Genomic DNA, 18,241 nt, shown 5'->3' on the forward strand with positions numbered 1-18,241 from the left:
AACATGGCCTTCTTAAAATTTGGGGAACAAATGGGTACGGGTCTACTTCAGTTGAAAGTGATCAACAACCCTTTACAATTACTTTTTTTTTTTTTTTTTATCTTCAATTTTACCTTTTGGGATCAACAATTTTATAATAATACATTTGTACTGAGTAGTACTATTTATTTCGAAAGGGTACTGGTTGTATTGGTGTATTTCATTTAAGGACTTGATCCATCCAATGAGTCATTTCATTTCATATCTTATCTTTTGCACCAAACTGAAGGCTTTGGAGCCTCAATTAGAGAGGCTTGATCTTATAATATCTATAATCACCATGATTGCCAACCAACATTATTGATGAGTTGGTATTAGTTAGACTTGCAATCCAATTAGCTTTGATCAACCATTCAACCTTATCCCACAATGTTGGTGAAGTTTTTTTTTTCCCTCCAATTTTGTGTTACCTAACTCTTACTCAAACCCTATACATTCTAAATAGTGATTGAATTAAAGAGAGAAGGGGCACCACTAGTTTTGCTAAATAGTGATTTAAATCATTTTTAAAGACTAAGTTACAAGAATGATTTGATAGGAATATATTGACCAACGTTATAGTGGAGGCACCAACTTGCAAACGTTAGCAGTATTTACATATTGCTACCAATTATGATTTTATATTAGCCGCAGATCCTTGATAGCACTAAGAAATTTACCCTAAATAATTGATAATCTTGGGATTACACAGTGGATCTTTACATCTTATATGGGGAAATATAATAGAATTCCAAAGAAGGTTGGGTGCATGTGCTTTCTTTAACCTAACCCTACCCAATAAATGAAGAGTGAAGTCCCCACCATCACCACCCCCACATGAATCCACAATGTATATGCTATATGCGACAGTTCCCATGGCCAGGTAGCTTTTTTTTTTAATTCAATGGGTGGAACTTCACCTTTCTGTGCCCTAATTTTTTAGTGCAACATATGAGATGAAATTTTAGCTGCCCAATTTTATAAGAACTTATTTGGGTGAACTTATAAAAAAAAGATCTTTTTTTTAGTTATATTTTTTTAAAAAATTTTATTTTAGGTATCTCATGTAAAAAATCTTTTTATTTATCAATTATGTTTGGGTATATAACAATATAAAAGTACTTTTTTGTTTATTTATTACATGAAAAATATCTTTCTTTAAGAGAAAAAGATCTTTTTAAAAAAATGTAAATTAAGCTTCTCAAAAAATATGTTTTTTTTTTATTTTTCTAGTACTTTTACTTTTATTACTAGAAATTTACTAAATACGCTAAAAAAAGATCTTTTTTCATTAAAAAAAATATATTTTTTATCGAAATAATGACGCTCAAACAAGCACTAACACTTTGTATTCAATGGAGGTAAAGAATACTTATGTATGTTCATGCTCGGGATTGAAGTGAAGAATATTCAACAAATTTTCTTTTTAATTTCTCTTTTTGTCATATTTAACAAGTCAATTATATTGCGTATACACAAAAATTTAATTATTTATAAAAAATATATATTTGTTAGAATAAATTAATTTTCATAACCCAGATTATTCACATTGAATCACCAAAAATATATTATAATGCGAAAACGTACCTTTACTCATAAAAGTCAGAAATTGTCGGAAGAGTCTGGATCTTGTGGTTCTTTCGATCTTCCTCAACCAAAGCCTTCTGTATTCCTAGGAGGCTGAATTGCAACTCTTTTGATGGGAAAAGAGCAACAAATGCGGCTTTGGTATATTGGGGACCGAAACCCTGTAGGTCTATTTATATTTGAGCATGGCACCCATTAAACCCTTAAACCCAAATAAAATAGTATCTAAAGCCCAAAAGATAATATATTTAAGATCCAAAAAGATAATTATCTAAGGAACAAAAGATAATATCTGGTTTTATTCTCATTTAATTCCAAATCAAAAGTAATAATAACTTATTCAATTTAACATTTATAACAATAAATGAGATCATCATTATATAAGTCATTTAATTTGAAATAGCATAATTTGTGATTACAATTAATATATGTATTGCCCACAAACAATTAGGAAATTAAAATAATTTCCTAACAATCTCCCACTTGGGCTATACATATATTCTTTTTTGACATAATCACACCTTATAAACTTTATGCGCGCATCTGAATGCTATTTCTCTCATTACTTTAACAATCTGGTCCGTCTCATACATTAGATATAGAACTACCGCAGCTTTTATCACATTAAATGTCGTGACTAAACCACACCAATCACCATCCTAATATACTTAACGACATAGATCAAATTTGGATGAGTAATATGGAAATTACATGCCAAGTGATCTCATGCATGTCTATTTCCAGCTGGTCCAACTTTATTGAGATCAAACACAATACAAATATTACAAAATGAACATTTCACATAACATGAAATAAACCATCAACTTAATTCTGCAGAAAAATAACTCAATATCTGTCATAGGACATATAGCATAAACTCCCACTAAACCAAGGCATCACAAATATTGACACCCATCCGAGCAGTGTGCTCATGAAAAACTTTAGGGGTCAATCCCTTGGTAATGGGTCTGCTAGCATATACTCTGTTCCTATATGTCTTATGGAAATCTGTTTTTCTTAAACTTTCTCCTTGACAACTAAGAACTTGATGTCTGTATGCTTCGATTTTGTCAAGCTCTTATTGTTATTGGATTATAGTACTGCTGACTTATTGTCATATAATATCTTTAATGGTCTTTCAATGTCATCTACTATATGAAGCTTAGTGACAAAGTTTCGCAACCATATGCCATGAAATCGGAATCAGAGTACCTAATGATCCCCAAATTTTCTGATCTCCGATAAATAAGCATGTAATCCTTTGTTCTCTTTAAACAACGCATTACGCGTTTAACAGCTATCCAATGATTCATATCCGGATTGCTCAAGTATCTACCCAACACTCCCACTATAAATGATATATCGGGATGTATGTAGACTTGAGCATACATTAAATTCCCTAGTGCTGATGCATAAGGTTTATCATGCATTGTTGTCTTCTTAAGATCATTTTGGGGCATTGCTTGAGACTAAACTTGTCTCCTTTAACTACGAGTGTGTTCATTGGTCTACAACTTTCTATGACATATCTACTTAAGATCTTTTTGATATAGTTCTTTTGTGACAATCCAAGAATACCTTGAGAGCAATCTCTTAGTATCTCGATTCATAATACAAAAGAGGCATCACCAAGATCTTTCATTTCGAATTTGTTCGATAGAAATTTCTTAGTTTCATGCAACAAGCCTATATCGTTGCTGGCAAGTAGAATGTCATCAACATATAAGACCAAAAAAAAGTATTTACTCCCATTGAACTTGTGGTATACACCTTCATCTATAATATTTACCTCAAAATCATGAGGTAATGACTTAATTAAACTTGTGATACCATTAATGGGAAGTTTGTTTGAGATCATAGATGGATTTTCTCCTTTTTCTATTGGATCTCCTTAATGACACTTCTTGAGGTTGTTGAGCTTGCTGTATGGATTGCGATTTGAGGAGGATTCTCATTTATTTTTCTATGCTGTAGCAGTATTTTGAGCAACAACGATATTCTCATTGTTCTCTTGTACTGTAACTGGATCTACAGTAGGATTCTCATTGTGCTCTTGTACTATAACTATGTCTTGAACAATAATAGGTACAAAGACCTGATCATTGTCAGTTACAGAATCCTCATCAAAAGCAATATTCCTAATATTTCCTTCCCCCCAAACTCAACATCCTCAAGAAATCTCGCATTTTCCGTCTCAAAAATAGACCTTGATGCATGATTGTAAAACTTGTACCCCCGTGAACGCTCAGCGTAACCAACAAAGTAGCAACTAATTGTCTTTGAGTCCAATTTTCTTTCATGCGGCCTATAAGGTCGCGCCTCAGCTGGACATCCCCAAATATGCAAATGCTTTATACTGGGCCTTTTCCCAGTCCAAATTTCATATGGGGTTTTGTTAACTACTTTACTTGGCACCCTATTAAGGATGTACACTACGGTCTTTAAGGCTTCTCCCCAGAGTGATTCAGGCAAGGAAGAATGACTAATCATACTTCTCACCATGTCTTTAAGAGTTTGGTTCCTTCGCTCTGCAACACCATTCATGCTAGGTTTGCCTGGCATGGTGTATTGCGGAACAATACCACACTCTTCTAGGAAAAGAGCAAAAGGCCCGGGACGTTGCTCACCTGAACCGTCATATCTTCCGTAGTATTCACCACCACGATCAGATTTGACAGCTTTAATTTTCTTTCCAAGTTGAAGTTCAACTTCAGCTTTGAAAGACTTGAAAACATCCAAGGCTTGAGACTTTTCATGAATTAAATATAGATACCCGTAACAAGAGTAATCATCTATGAACGTAATAAAGTACCGTTGTCTCTTTCAAGAGACAGTAGGGAATGTGCCACATATATCGGTATGTATCAGTTGTAAGACATCTTTAGCTCTCTCGGCATCTAATTTCCTTTCATTTGTCCTTTTTTCCTTTATGCACTCAATGCAGACTTTAAAGTCCACCAAATTTAGGGGTCCAAGAATTCCATCCGACACGAGCCTCTGAATTCTCTGTTTAGAGATGTGACTTAGGCGTTTGTGCAATAATGATGCCGAATTCTCATTTAGTTTTCGTTTTGTACCTGTTTGCAGTATTTCATTATTATAGGAATTTAAGTCAAGTATATATAGATTATCCACCAAATGACCAGAGTAAATATTATTCGAATTATACAAGAGACTGACTTTATTGTCTCCGAACGAACAAAAATAACCTAATTTATCCAAACGAAAAACAGAAACCAAATTCCGTCTAAATGACGGTACATAAAATGTCTCTAATAAATCCAAGTAAAATCCACTCGTGGAATATAATCTAAAGGTTCCTATAGCTTCGACTGCAACTATATTACCGTCTGCCACATAGATGTATCTTTCAGCATCACTTGGCGGTCGGCTCCACAGGCAACCCTGCATAGTAATACTTACATGAGTAGTAGCAGCAGAATCTACCCACAAAGTATCAACATGTGCATAACTTAAACTAGCCTCAGAACAAACGAAAGTAAGAATTATACCCTTCTTTACACGCCAGGTGGCATATTTGGTACAATCATTCTTCATGTGTCCCACCTTCTTACAGAAGAAACAAGTTGAAACTTGATCCTGTTTCTTAGCCTTTTTCTGCTGAGAAGGCACATCCGCAGTAGTATCACGCTTTCTTTTATACTGAGAAGATGAAGCCATGTGAGCACTTTCAATCTTATCTTGCTGTAGCCTCTCTTCTTCTTGCACACAGTGAGATATAAGTTCATTTAAGGACCAAGTGTCCTTCAAAGTGTTATAACTCACTTTGAATTGCCCAAAGTGTGCAGGAAGGAAAATCAAAATGAAATGCACGAGTAAATCTTCAGACAACTCTAACTTTAGTACTTTCAATTTTGAAGCAAGATGAGACATTTCCATAATGTACTCCCTTATGTTCTCTTTACCTTTATACCTCATAGAGACAAGTTTGCTCAAAAGACTACTTGTCTCCGCCTTTTCATTCTTAGTAAAGAACTTTTCAACGTCCTTTAGAAACTGTTTAGCATCTTTATCCTTAGTAATTGAGCCCCGAAACGCCTCAGGAATTGAGCGCTTCATGATCATAATGCTCATTCGATTGGATCTCTCCCACTTCTCTATTTTAACCTCATTGAGGTTTTCCGGAGTGGAAGTGGGTTTCTCCTCTCGAAGAGCTATATCTAGATCCATACAACCGAGGACAATCTCCACGGCATCCTTCCAAACTTTAAAGTTTGAATCATTCAGCATAGGAATACTGCTAATTTGTGTAGAAACATTGGTAGCTAAAGCATTGTTTCTGGATTAGAACAAATAAACATGCAGTAAACATTAGTTAAATAAAGGAAAAAAAAATCCATATTGAGATATCTAGAACAACATTAATTTTCAATCTTTGGATAGAAAAATTAACTGTAAGTGATACTATCATCGCAGTAATCAAATATTGTCAAAATTCTTGTCACACATGAAGCCTTTCTTTGGACCGACTTAATGCGCACATGGAGACTTAAACTTTGCAACCTATTTATTACCGCATATATTTTCTATTAATTGGCCAAACAATAACCTTCCTTTGGGCCGATTATTGACCGCATAATTAATAGAAAATAAACAAAAGTGTGCAATGCTTATTATTTGGCCAAACAACAAACTTCCTTTGGGCCGATTATTGTCCGCATAAATAATAAGCATTACTTTATTCTTAATTTGTTACCCAAACATATATTTACTATTAATATGTGTATGTAATTCGGCCAAATATAGACCTTCTTTTGGGCCGACCAATATTCGCATGAATTATATAACATTATATTCCTTATGTTTTGAATAAATCAATTTTTACAAAAGAGGCTACTTTGACAGCATAATGTTCAATCAATTTATTCTAAAACTAAATCTTTATAAAATTGATGGGTACAATAATCCTTATATCCTAAGAGGATAATCCATTAATTTTATACTAAATTAATGGCACACACAATTAAATTTAAGACAATAGAAAATATTATATACTTAATATATTAATTATGATTCTCCACGCAACAAAATTAAATTTTGAATACCGGTATTATTATTATTTATTTATTTCAAAATCACAACAGCGCATAAGTGATTTTAACAATAATAATAATAATAATAATAATAATAATAATAATACATGGAAGAATTACTAATATTTTGCAATGGATTAAAAAAAAGCTATGTATACAAAAATCATAACGTCAAAATACGGTATGCACATTTACATAGTTAAAAAGGATTTTGAACAATTTTTAATTTCATCACGTGATAATGATAATCCTTATTTTATCATAGAAAAAGAAAAAAACTTTTGCAGGTTCATATATATGTATACAAGGAATATGTGGGTAATAATAATATAATTCAAACAAGCTTTATGCAATTCGAGATTTGCAAGCCAAATGCATATAATCAATATATATACATATATCGATCCTAAAATAAACACAAAAATAAATATTCTCAATGATTTAAATAAGGATGATTCTGATATCATTTGTTAGAATAAATTAATTTTCATAACTCAGGTCATCCATATTGAATCACTAAAAATATATTATAATGCGGAAGCGTACCTTTACTCATAAAAGTAAAAAATTATTGGAAGAGTCTAGATCTTGTGGTTCTTTCGATCTTTCTCAACCAAAGCCTTCTGTATACTGCAACTCTTTTGATGGAGAAAGAGCAACAAGGGCAGCTTTGGTATATTAGGGACTGAAACCTGTAGGTCTATTTATATTTGAGCATGACACCCATTAAACCCTTAAGCCCAAATAAAATAGTATCTAAAACCCAAAAGATAATATATCTAAGATCCAAAAAGATAATTATCTAAGAAACAAAAGATAATATCTGATTTTATTCTCATTTAATTCCAAATCAAAAGTAATATGACTTATTCAATCTAACATTTATAACAATAAATATGATCATCATTATATAAGTCATTTAATTTAAAATAGCATAATTTGTGATTACAATTAATATATGCATTACCCACAAATAATTAGAAAATTAAAATAATTTTCTAACAATATTAAAATATAAAATATATTTAAAAATGTGTTAAATAATATATGTATAACATTATTGTTATTGCCCACATTTCTTGTCCTGAGGAGTTAGAGAAATTAATTAGTTACCTCCAAGATATCTAGCTAAAATGAAATATTTTCCAACAATAATACTTAAAATTGATCTCGAATATATATTTTTGTGGTTTCATATTAATTAGTTCTTAATTAAAAAAACTGATAAATTAGTTCTAATGTTTTAGAATAAGATATCATCTAATATTTTTTATATGATTTCTATGCTATCATTTAATGGATTTTATGGTAGGTCTCCAACATATTTGTTTAAAAATATTATATATCTTGCTCTCTGATAATCTTTATTTTATCGCGCAACCTTATGATGTATCTATGAATTATGATGGGTCTTTTTTCTCCCCTATATATAGCGTGGACTTATGGGAATAGATATAGGAATACATCGTGCATGAACCTTTAATTACTATATATCAATTATCAAAAATTCAAAAATAGAAATCAATTTGAGCTTTGAGCTCTGAGATTTGGCGAGTTTAATCCGAATGACAAGAAAATATATAAAACTAATAGATAAATGAAAAGATTAAAGATTAGGTAAATAATTTTTAAAAAATTTATACTTCGAATAAATTAAATTTTAATAAAAATTTTTATTATGATGATATTAGATGTAGACACATTATAACAAATTAATCTATATAATTAAGATAAAAGAATTTAATTTAAATATAATTTATTTATGTTTATTATCATAGAGAATTTTATTAATTTTTTTAAAAATTAATTTGTCTAAAATATATTTTTAAAAACTTATTTGTCACATTACTCGTAAATAAAATCAAATGAACAGAATCACTTGTCTCTAACTAAACTTGAAGAAAGTATTGATTTGTTAGTGACTGTTTATGAGACTCTTATCAATAATCACTTTTATACATTAAGACGATAAAATTTATTAAAAGATCTAAATTTAAATGGTAATTAAACTTTTATCAATTATATTATTTATATAAAGAGGAGTGCTACACATACAAGTCTTTTTGACTTACAAGTCTTACAAGTTACTAGGCCTTTTAATACGTTATTCAACGTTTTCTATTTTCAAAGCGCTACACTCAAAACGGTTCTTCTTCTTCTTCCTCCTCTTCTTCTTCTTCTTCCTCCTCTTCTTCTTCCTCTTCTTCTTCTTCTTCCTCTTCCTCTTCCTCTTCCTCTTCTTCTTCTTCTTCTTCTTTGTTTTTTTTTTTTCGATTTTCATAGTTTCTGAAATCAAGCTTTGAAATCGTTTTGAAGAAGAAGAAGCAGCAGAAGATGAGGAGAAAGAGAAAGAGTTCTGAATTATGCAACGAATTTTGGGTGTATTTCTTAAATACTTTGGGTGTATTTTTCGTAATCCTTTGGGTGTATTTCTGTAATCCTTTTGAAGATAATGGAACTTCAGAAATACACCCAAACGATTACAGAAGTACACCCAAAATGATTACAGAAATACACCCAAACGGTTACAGGAATTTACCCAAACGATTATAGAAATACACCCAAAGGATTACAGAAAATACACCCAACGGATTTAAAGAAATACACCCAAAATTTGTTAAAATACATCTTATGCATAATTCAGAACTCTTTCTCTTTCTCCTCCTCATCTTCTACTAATTCTTGTTCTTCAAAAACGATTTCACCATGAAAAATCGAAAAAAAAAAAAGATAAAACAGAGAGAAAGAACGTAAATGAAGAAGAGGAAGACGATGATGAAGAACGTGCAGAAACGAAAGAAAAGGAGAAGAAGAAGAGTAAGAGGAAGAAGAACGTGCAGCAAGAAGAAGAAGAAGAAGAAGAAGGAGAAAGAGAAGGCAAGAAACGAAAGAAAAGAAGAAGGAGAAGACGAAGAGGAAGAAGAATAGTTCGAAGCGTGTTTTGAGCGTTAGTTTTAATTGAACTTGTAAGGCTTACACGCCTTAATCGCTTGTATGCCAAGAATTACTCTTATATAAAATATATATTAAAAATAAATTAAATAATATATATTTATTTATAAATACACAATAATTAATTTTTTGTTTGTACATACTATTTTTTATTTTTATTTGCTCATTTTAACCATTTTTTATTTCAGAAAATTTTTTTCCAGAGGTTTGTGATAACAAATAATTATTCCAATATAGATTATTTATTTATTTATTTATTTATATACTTGATTTATTATTATTATTTATGTGTGAACAATATAAAATGAAAGGAAAAGTGAAAAAAAATTATAAAAAGACAAGTTGGCAGAATCACATTAGGATACCCATTAGAGTTTACTATTCATAAGAAAAAATTTAGTATCAACACTTTTATTAAAATTTAATCAGTATATAATCAGTAAAAGAAAAATGAGTAATTTTATATCATTAAATATAATTTTATATTATTAAAAATATTAATAATAATTAATTAATAATTACAAATCACAAAATTTATTGATTCCTAAACATATTTTTTCAATATTTTTTAGTTGGATACTTTTGTTTAGAAAAATAATATTTAAATCACATTGTAGCATATCTTTTGTATTTTTTTTATTGATAAAAAATAAAATTTTAATCTCAAATTCATTTAACTTGTGAGTTATATAATTGAGCCAAAATTATTTACTTTTAAATGAGTTATATTTTTTTGGATTAACTAATTCTTATGAGCTAATTTAACCATCGCAATGCATCGTAAATAGTAAATACAGTAATGAGTTTAGTTATACATACTGTTATATTTAGTGTATATAGTTTGTTTTCTGAGTAAATGATTAAATTTGTCTAATAAGATCACTAGTTATTAAAAGATTTTTTTAATTAAATATTTTAAAATTTATTGATGTGACATATTAAATGACACCATAATACACATTTTATAATTCTAATTAGTTCTATATAATAAATTTATAAAATTAAATCAAACTAACCTAAAATTAAAAGATTATAATGTCTCAAGATCCTTTTAATTATGGTTAATTTAATTTGATTTCATAAATTTATCTTATTATTAGTCAATTAAGATTGTTAAGTGTGTGTCAATATAGTGTCATTTAACGTATGATATTATCAAATTTGACATTATTAATAATAAAAGTGAAAAAAAATAAATATAACTAATTTAAAATTTATAAAGAACGAATTTAATTAAAAAAAATTATAAACCAATTTAAAAATAAATAATATTTCAAGAACGATTTTTTCTATTTATTTCTTTTTTCCTAACATTTTGTAAAACGATAAAATGTTTTGCATTAAATTTTTTTTATTATACTATAAAAACTAAATTAAAAAAATATAAAATAATTATTTATATATTAAAATCAATTATTTAAATTATTTATTATGTAATTTTATATATATATATAATTTAATTTATTTTTAATATATATTTTATACTAATAATTACTTTTAATGGTTAGTTTTGATGTGTATTTAGTATAGTTGTAAAAAATATTATATGATAAATTCATAATGCATATTTATACTTGTATTTATATACGGTGTTGATATCTTACAACAAAAATGCAAAACTGATTTTCCTCACTGAAAATGAAGTACAAATGCAACCAAGCAGAGTGAGGCGATTGTGGGAGAAAGTGCTTTAAAGAAAACATTTCTATAACAGTAACTTTTGTTTTTTTGCAATAATTAAGCATTTTCTTTCTTCCTTCAATCCATTTCTTGCTCCCGTTTGCTATAATACGCCATTGGTGGCGAGTTCCTCTGCTCCTTTGGCCTCATCATAAGCCAAGAAAAGTGATTTCATTTGAGAGCTTCTTTGGTACAGCTTTGAGTGAACCCAATCTTTTTTCTCTGCCCTCTCTCATATCCTCATCAATTATATATTATATCAATTGGATCTTCCTCATCTGGTTCTTCCCATTTACCGGATCTCAGATTCAGAGGTCTTTCTTATAATAGTAATAATAATAAATACTATTCTTTTCATTGGGTGTGTAATATTATTGGTTCTCTCTGAGTTGTATTTGCCTGAAACCTCTTCAATGTGTGTCTGTCTTTTTCTTTTTCTTTTTTAGTTCTTTTGAGAGAGTAAACATGGTAGTAAGCATGCAGAGTTGTTGCAGTCAAAGCCTCAAAGGGTCAAGAGGGTACATATCAACAAGTTTCCAGCTTTGAAAAGCACTTCTTAGGACAAATAAGATTGCTTTTATTTCTTTCTAGTACTTGTCAAAAAATTTCTGTATCTACTGTGAACACTGAACGCCTTTTCCTTTTTCACAGCTTTTTTTTTTAATTATTATTTTCCAGAGCACTTGTTCTTTCACTTTTACTGAAGCTTCATTATCTCCTAGTCCTTAACCGTAATACTTTACCTTACCAACTTGGTTATTGCTTCCAAATCTCATTGTTGAAGCATAAGGGTCCTCTAAAGTCTCAATCTTTTATGGAGTGCTGCAACAAGAGGAGGATGATGAAGGAATCTCCGGAATCGAACTTCATGAACAGAAGAGGTTCATCGTGTTTTCCAGATGAGGTTCTTGAGCGTGTTATTGGGATGCTGAAATCAAGAAAGGACAGAAGCTCTGTGTCACTGGTTTGCAAGGAGTGGTACAACGCTGAGAGATGGTCAAGGAGGAACGTGTTCATAGGTAACTGCTACTCTGTGTCCCCTGAGATCTTAACCCGAAGGTTCCCAAACATAAGAAGTGTTACACTGAAAGGGAAGCCACGTTTCTCTGATTTCAACTTGGTTCCTGCAAATTGGGGTGCCGATATTCACTTTTGGCTTGTGGTGTTTGCTGAAAAGTACCCTTTCCTTGAGGAGCTTAGGCTTAAGAGGATGACTGTTACTGATGAGAGTTTGAAGTTCTTGGCGCGCTCTTTTCCAAACTTCAAAGCTATTTCCCTTCAAAATTGTGATGGTTTCAGCACTGATGGTTTGGCTGCAATTGCTGCTGATTGCAAGTAAGAACATAGTACATAAACTTCTTTGCTTTCTTCTTTTCAGTTTTTGTTTTTTCAGGCTTTTAATTTGTTGAATTTTCAGTTCTAACGTATAAAGTTTAATTTTCCTCAGAGGTAAAAAGGTTATTGTTCTTCTTGGTATGTTCCCTGCTGATGGAGTTTTCTTCATGTTCTTCTTTGCATGAATTTCAGTTTTTAATAATCCGGTGATGTTTACTGTTTTGATGTGAAATCCTTTGCCCTTTTTCTGCTCTGGATGATGTAATCAGGTTAATTGATGTGTTTACAACAATTATAGACTTTATTATCTAGTTTAAATTAACCTTTCCAACAAATTTTAATAATACTTTATTTGCTCTTGTAGTTTTGACTTTCAGTTTAATTTATATCTCCCCCTAGATTAGCGATTCATCCTTTTGTTAGATTCTTATCTTTTTGAGGGGTCTTACTTGTTTTCCATTCGCACATGATGTGCTTTGCTTTGCTTTGACAGGAATTCCTACTAGTGAGATGTTTGTGAATTATGGTTCCCAGTGGAAACAGAATCCCACTATAGAGCCCTTTTTTTTATAAGGGCCACTTCTTTTTCTGCATGATGCAATTAACATTTTAGAATCAATAGAATGGGAACATGGTGATATTCCTTGAATGGGAACATAGCTCTGACTCAGGAAATCAACTAACTTTTAAATTTTAATGATCTAGAAAGTGGGATGCTGGGAATGAGAATAGGCTTGGTAGAGGTTAATTTTATGGCTGATTTTGGAGCAAATTTCATATGGATATTGGCATATTGCTCTATGAGTAATTATATGATATTATAATGCTATGCAAGAATGTTAAACTTCCTATTAGTTCATGAATTGGTTGATTGAAACTCACTGATGAACAGGGAATCTACAAAACATTATGTAGAATTTGAATTTCTTATCATTTACGTGCTTATCTTCTGATATAATAGGACAGCCTTGTAATTCTACTTTCAGATGTTTGATTTAAAATTTGTGCTTTCACAAGGGACCTAGTGTAATTCGAACAGTGCGTATAAGTGAAAGCAGTAGCAGTGTGAAAAGTGTGATTACAATATTTATATCAATACTTTTCTCCAAGCTTTTTCACTTATGAACCTAAGAAATCTTGTGTCATGATATCATCATGTCCAGTAATTTTAGAAAAAATAGATATTAGTTCCATTATGTTGCATTATTTTCAGAATTCTTCAATTGCCCCATCAATAATTTTCTGCACTCTACTCGGTTGTAGGAATTTAACTGAGCTTGACATACAAGAGAATGTCATTGATGATAAAAATGATAATTGGTTGACTTGCTTCCCGGAAAGCTTCACATCGCTGGAAGTACTGAACTTTTCCATCCTTCACAATGATGTAAATTTTGATGCACTTGAGAAGCTTGTTACTAGGTGCAAATCATTGAAGACTTTGAAGCTTAATAAAAGTATAACACTGGAACAGTTACAAAGGCTACTTTTTAGAGCTCCTCAGTTATGTGAGCTTGGTACTGGCTCATTTTCACAAGAGCTGACAACACAGCAGTACACGGAGCTTGAAGGCGCCTTCAGCAATTGTAAAAATCTTAACACCCTTTCTGGATTATGGGTAGTTACACCGCAGTATCTCCCAGTTCTGTACCCGGCATGCGCAAATCTGACTTTCTTGAATTTTAGTTATGCTCCCCTGGACAGTGATGATATTGCTAAGCTGCTTGTTCATTGCGCCAATATTCGGCGCCTATGGGTACGAATCTTTTTGCCTGGTGTTCCTTGTTACATAGTTTTTAATTTATATTGAAGTTTCTACTACTAAAGACCTATGCGGCATGCTTTTCTTCTGAATTAATTCATGTATTATTGGTGTCCTTTGTTTCTGACATACACATTCACACAACCGAAGATTTAGCATCATGCACAAATGTGTTTAACTTGGTTGTAATTGTCCAATTGAAGGTGCATGGGTGGAATATTTTTATTGCAAATGAAAATGAAGTGTTGTTTCTGTCTCACTAGCTAAATATCTGATACAGGTAGTGGACACAATCGAAGATAAGGGGTTGGAAGCTGTAGGAACACACTGCCCACTGCTTGAGGAACTGCGTGTATTTCCTGCAGATCCTTTTGCTGAGGGTGATGCCCGCGGTGTTACTGACTCAGGCTTTATTGCTGTCTCTCAAGGATGCCGAAATCTTCACTATGTCCTCTACTTTTGCCGGCACATGACCAATGCTGCTGTTGCCACTGTTGTGCAAAACTGCCCTGACTTCACTCATTTCCGGCTCTGTATTATGAACCCCGGCCAGCCGGATTACCGGACAAGCGAACCAATGGATGAGGCTTTTGGAGCAGTTGTTAAGACTTGCAGCAAACTCCAGAGGCTTGCAATATCTGGTTTACTGACCGACCTTACATTTGAGTACATAGGGAAGTATGCAAAAAACTTGGAAACTCTTTCAGTTGCCTTTGCTGGAAGCAGTGATTGGGGTATGCAGTGTGTACTAGAAGGGTGTCCTAAGCTGAGGAAACTTGAGATAAGGGACTGCCCATTTGGGAATGCTGCACTTCTTTCGGGGTTGGAAAAGTATGAGTCGATGAGGTCGCTGTGGATGTCAGATTGCAAAGTGACAATGAATGGATGTAGATTGTTGGCTAAGGAAATGCCAAGGTTGAATGTTGAGGTAATAAAGGAAGACGGCAGCGATGATAGCCAAGCCGAAAGGGTCTATGTGTATCGTTCCGTTGCTGGACCCAGAAGGGATGCTCCTCCATTTGTTCTCACTCTCTAAGATGCTATCTGTAATCTCTCTCTCTCTCTAATTCAATATAGACTACTAAGCACTCATTCACACACCACAAGTCCATTGATTTGCATTAAATGTGACATGTTCTATTGTTTCTCATGAATATGATCCTACTCCTTCAAAGTTAGATCACTGGTATATGCCTTACTCTTGAGTCGTTACAGTGTCTGCATCATTCCAAAAATTTATGTGGCGTGCTATGCTAGATTAGTGTTCAGAAATCAGAACCCTCAAAACAACAAATCAAAGTTTGTATTTTTATTTTCACCCTTCATTAATCCCATGTGTAAGTAATAATTTAGATTTTGATGTGTACTACCCAGGGGACAAAATCTGCAAATTGATGATGAATAGCATCAATAATTTGAAGAAAAAGAGAGAGGGTTCTGCAATGTTCCAAGTTGAATGATGTTGGAAGTGGTTGAGGCTTATCCATAGATTGATTGTTGTGTTGTTGGTACATCAAATCGAAGGAGCAAGGACGAGAGACACTGCAAAGTCCACTTTTTTTAGTTGCTATAATAATTGTACCAAGTGGGTCCCACACACAGTGGAGACTAGATGAGCACATTGAGAACAACACCAATCATTCTCAACAATATCCACATGACGATCAGATCATGCCAGAAGATGAGGTAGTCGTGGATCTGGTCTATCTTGATGCTTATTCAAGACATTTTTTTTTTCTTCTGCCAATTTAATTATTTATTCGTGAAAGAATAGCTTTCGCTTCTGATAATGGAGGAAATCCATGGAAATTAATGAGATTATTTATTATTATTTATTTTACACAGAAGAGAAGTCATATATGTATCACTGCATCGGACAACAAATTATAGTGCCATTGTTTGACATGTTTTACTAAATCGCTGAATAACTTGGTGACTACTACCTCCTCTTAATAAAGAGAGTTTTCTATCTTTTTTTTTGTTTGAGAAATGTTAGAAGTTATTAAAATTTATTATTTTTTGTCGTTATTTAGTTAGTAATATAATTTTTTTAGTCTAATAATTTAATAATATATTTTATTCTATATTTTTACTAAAAATAATAAATCTTAATAGTTTTTTAGTATATTATTTTTTTTAGGGTATTTTCTAATTTTAATATAATTTATACGTATCTTTCATGCATAAGCATCATAGTATATAAGTGTTCATATTCTAATCCAACACTATAGTTTAAATCTAAACACACTAAAAGGCCCAATCTAAAGATTGGCTTTCGCTTCCTACCGACCTCCTCGAAAGAGGTCGGATTTAGGGGTGGCAATGGGTAGGGTAGGGTAGGGTTTGAAGCCAATCCTAACCCTATTCGCGGGTTGAGATTTTTATATAAACTCAACCCTAACTTTACCCGTTTTCAACCCGCGGGTACCCGACCCTATCTGCGGGTTACGAAAAAGATGCAAAATTATTATATAATTTCATGATAATTTAAAATAGAACTGACTTTTATGTAAAAAAAATATTAAATTACCAATTAATGATCTTTTTTTAGTGGCTAAGGATCTTTTACATTTAGTGAGAGGTCTTTGGTTCAACATCAACTTAAAACATATTTTTATATAAATATATAACATATACATATATAGAGTGCGGGTTGGTCGGGTAGGATTGATGCTCAACCCGCACCCTACCCAACCCGCACGAGAACCCAACCCGCACCCTACCCTACCTGCTGCGGATCGGGTTGACAACCCTACCCGATCGGGTGGGGTCAGGTTGGGTACCCGCAGGTAGGGTAGATGTTGCCACCCCTAGTCGGATCCAACGCAGACTCCATCCTAAGGAGTCGGGCTTGAAGGATAGCTGGCAGATAACACTTATTCAAATAAGTAACTGCCCCTAAAATCTCTCAACCCACTCGCAGGAGTCATATCCCAACTACCTTAAGATAAAGGGACGGTTATCCACCTTAAAAGGTGGAACTACTCCAACAGTGGTTATTAGTTCACCACTATAAATACACTGACACCCTCAGGTATCTTTAAGTCCCAATACTCTCTAAACCTCCTTAAACCCCTTGCTGACTTAGGTATCGGAGTGTGTTTGCAGGTAGCACCCCCCCATTCTCTCACAAGCACTAGTTGGACGGCGGCTCTCAGACGTGAGGCAAGTCGGAGTCCACCTCCTTTTTGACGCTTGGGGCCTATTCTTCAAGTCCAATCCACCAGTTTCAGGTTACCCACGTAACAATAAGTATTCATGATCCCTACAAAATTAGAGATAAGTAAAAAAGACGAACAAAAAGATGCACAATAGCTTTTATCGATGTTATTTCATCACACAATCTCCCAAATTAAAAATAAAATTAAACATGGAAGGAATATAATTTATTTTTTTTCCAAAGATAATAGGTTATATTTCATTAATTATTAAAAAATGAAATACAAAGATGTCCAAAAGCAGGACAGCATAATAAAAGGTGGGGATTTCCCAAAAACACTACACTGAAGGTATTCATCCAACGGTGCGTGGTCGAAAAACGAAGAAAAATCTTAAAGAAGAAAGAATGATAAATAAAATTGAATGCAACTAAGAGCTTGCCTCATGGAGATGACGACCTAAACTGGGAGTTCTTTGGATTTCACGGAGCAACTTGACAGAGCTTGCTAGAATGGCAGACGGCATAGAAGTAGAACCTTCAAAAATCAACTGGTTGCGAGCTTTCCAGCAGTTCCAGCAAATGATGGCAAGCAATTGAGGATTACGGTCAGCATTCTTCAACGGGTTAAGTATCTCTGTTGATGCAGTCCACCATGTCTAAAAGTCGTTAGAACTCTGAGGGGAAAGACAGTCA

General features: G+C 32.5%; 1 protein-coding gene and 1 pseudogene across 3 annotated transcripts; one reads left to right on the forward strand and one right to left on the reverse strand.

Annotated features, from left to right (window-relative positions):
- Positions 1 to 4,712: 4,712 nt before the first annotated feature.
- LOC148575453 (uncharacterized) lies at positions 4,713 to 6,145 on the reverse strand (annotated as a pseudogene).
- A 5,063-nt stretch (positions 6,146 to 11,208) lies between these two features.
- LOC107626232 (protein TRANSPORT INHIBITOR RESPONSE 1) lies at positions 11,209 to 16,305 on the forward strand. Of its 3 annotated transcripts, XM_088504168.1 has the most exons (5): positions 11,287 to 11,605; positions 11,738 to 12,626; positions 13,890 to 14,382; positions 14,669 to 15,434; positions 15,763 to 16,305. In XM_088504168.1, the coding sequence occupies exons 2-4, from the start codon at positions 12,106 to 12,108 to the stop codon at positions 15,422 to 15,424; spliced, it is 1,770 nt and encodes a 589-aa protein (XP_088360294.1). In that variant the 5' UTR covers positions 11,287 to 11,605; positions 11,738 to 12,105; the 3' UTR covers positions 15,425 to 15,434; positions 15,763 to 16,305. The 3 variants fall into 3 exon arrangements, with proteins under 3 accessions (XP_088360292.1, XP_088360294.1, XP_088360293.1); XM_088504166.1 differs by having other exon boundaries at positions 11,209 to 12,626; XM_088504167.1 differs by lacking the exon at positions 15,763 to 16,305 and having other exon boundaries at positions 11,287 to 12,626; positions 14,669 to 15,566.
- The last annotated feature ends 1,936 nt before the right edge of the window (positions 16,306 to 18,241 follow it).

The sequence above is a fragment of the Arachis ipaensis genome, chromosome B2 (assembly GCF_059453495.1).
Source record: "Arachis ipaensis isolate K30076 ecotype BB chromosome B2, ASM5945349v1, whole genome shotgun sequence".
Classification (NCBI taxonomy): domain Eukaryota; kingdom Viridiplantae; phylum Streptophyta; class Magnoliopsida; order Fabales; family Fabaceae; genus Arachis; species Arachis ipaensis.

What these genes read in the sequence shown, in the direction of transcription:
- LOC107626232 (XM_088504166.1), top strand. Translation starts at nt 12,106, where the DNA reads ATGGAGTGCTGCAACAAGAGGAGGATGATGAAGGAATCTCCGGAATCG. An exon ending in GCAATTGCTGCTGATTGCAA is followed by an intron (nt 12,627 to 13,889) that starts GTAAGAACATAG and finishes ACTCGGTTGTAG; the next exon opens with GAATTTAACTGAGCTTGACA. An exon ending in CCAATATTCGGCGCCTATGG is followed by an intron (nt 14,383 to 14,668) that starts GTACGAATCTTT and finishes TATCTGATACAG; the next exon opens with GTAGTGGACACAATCGAAGA.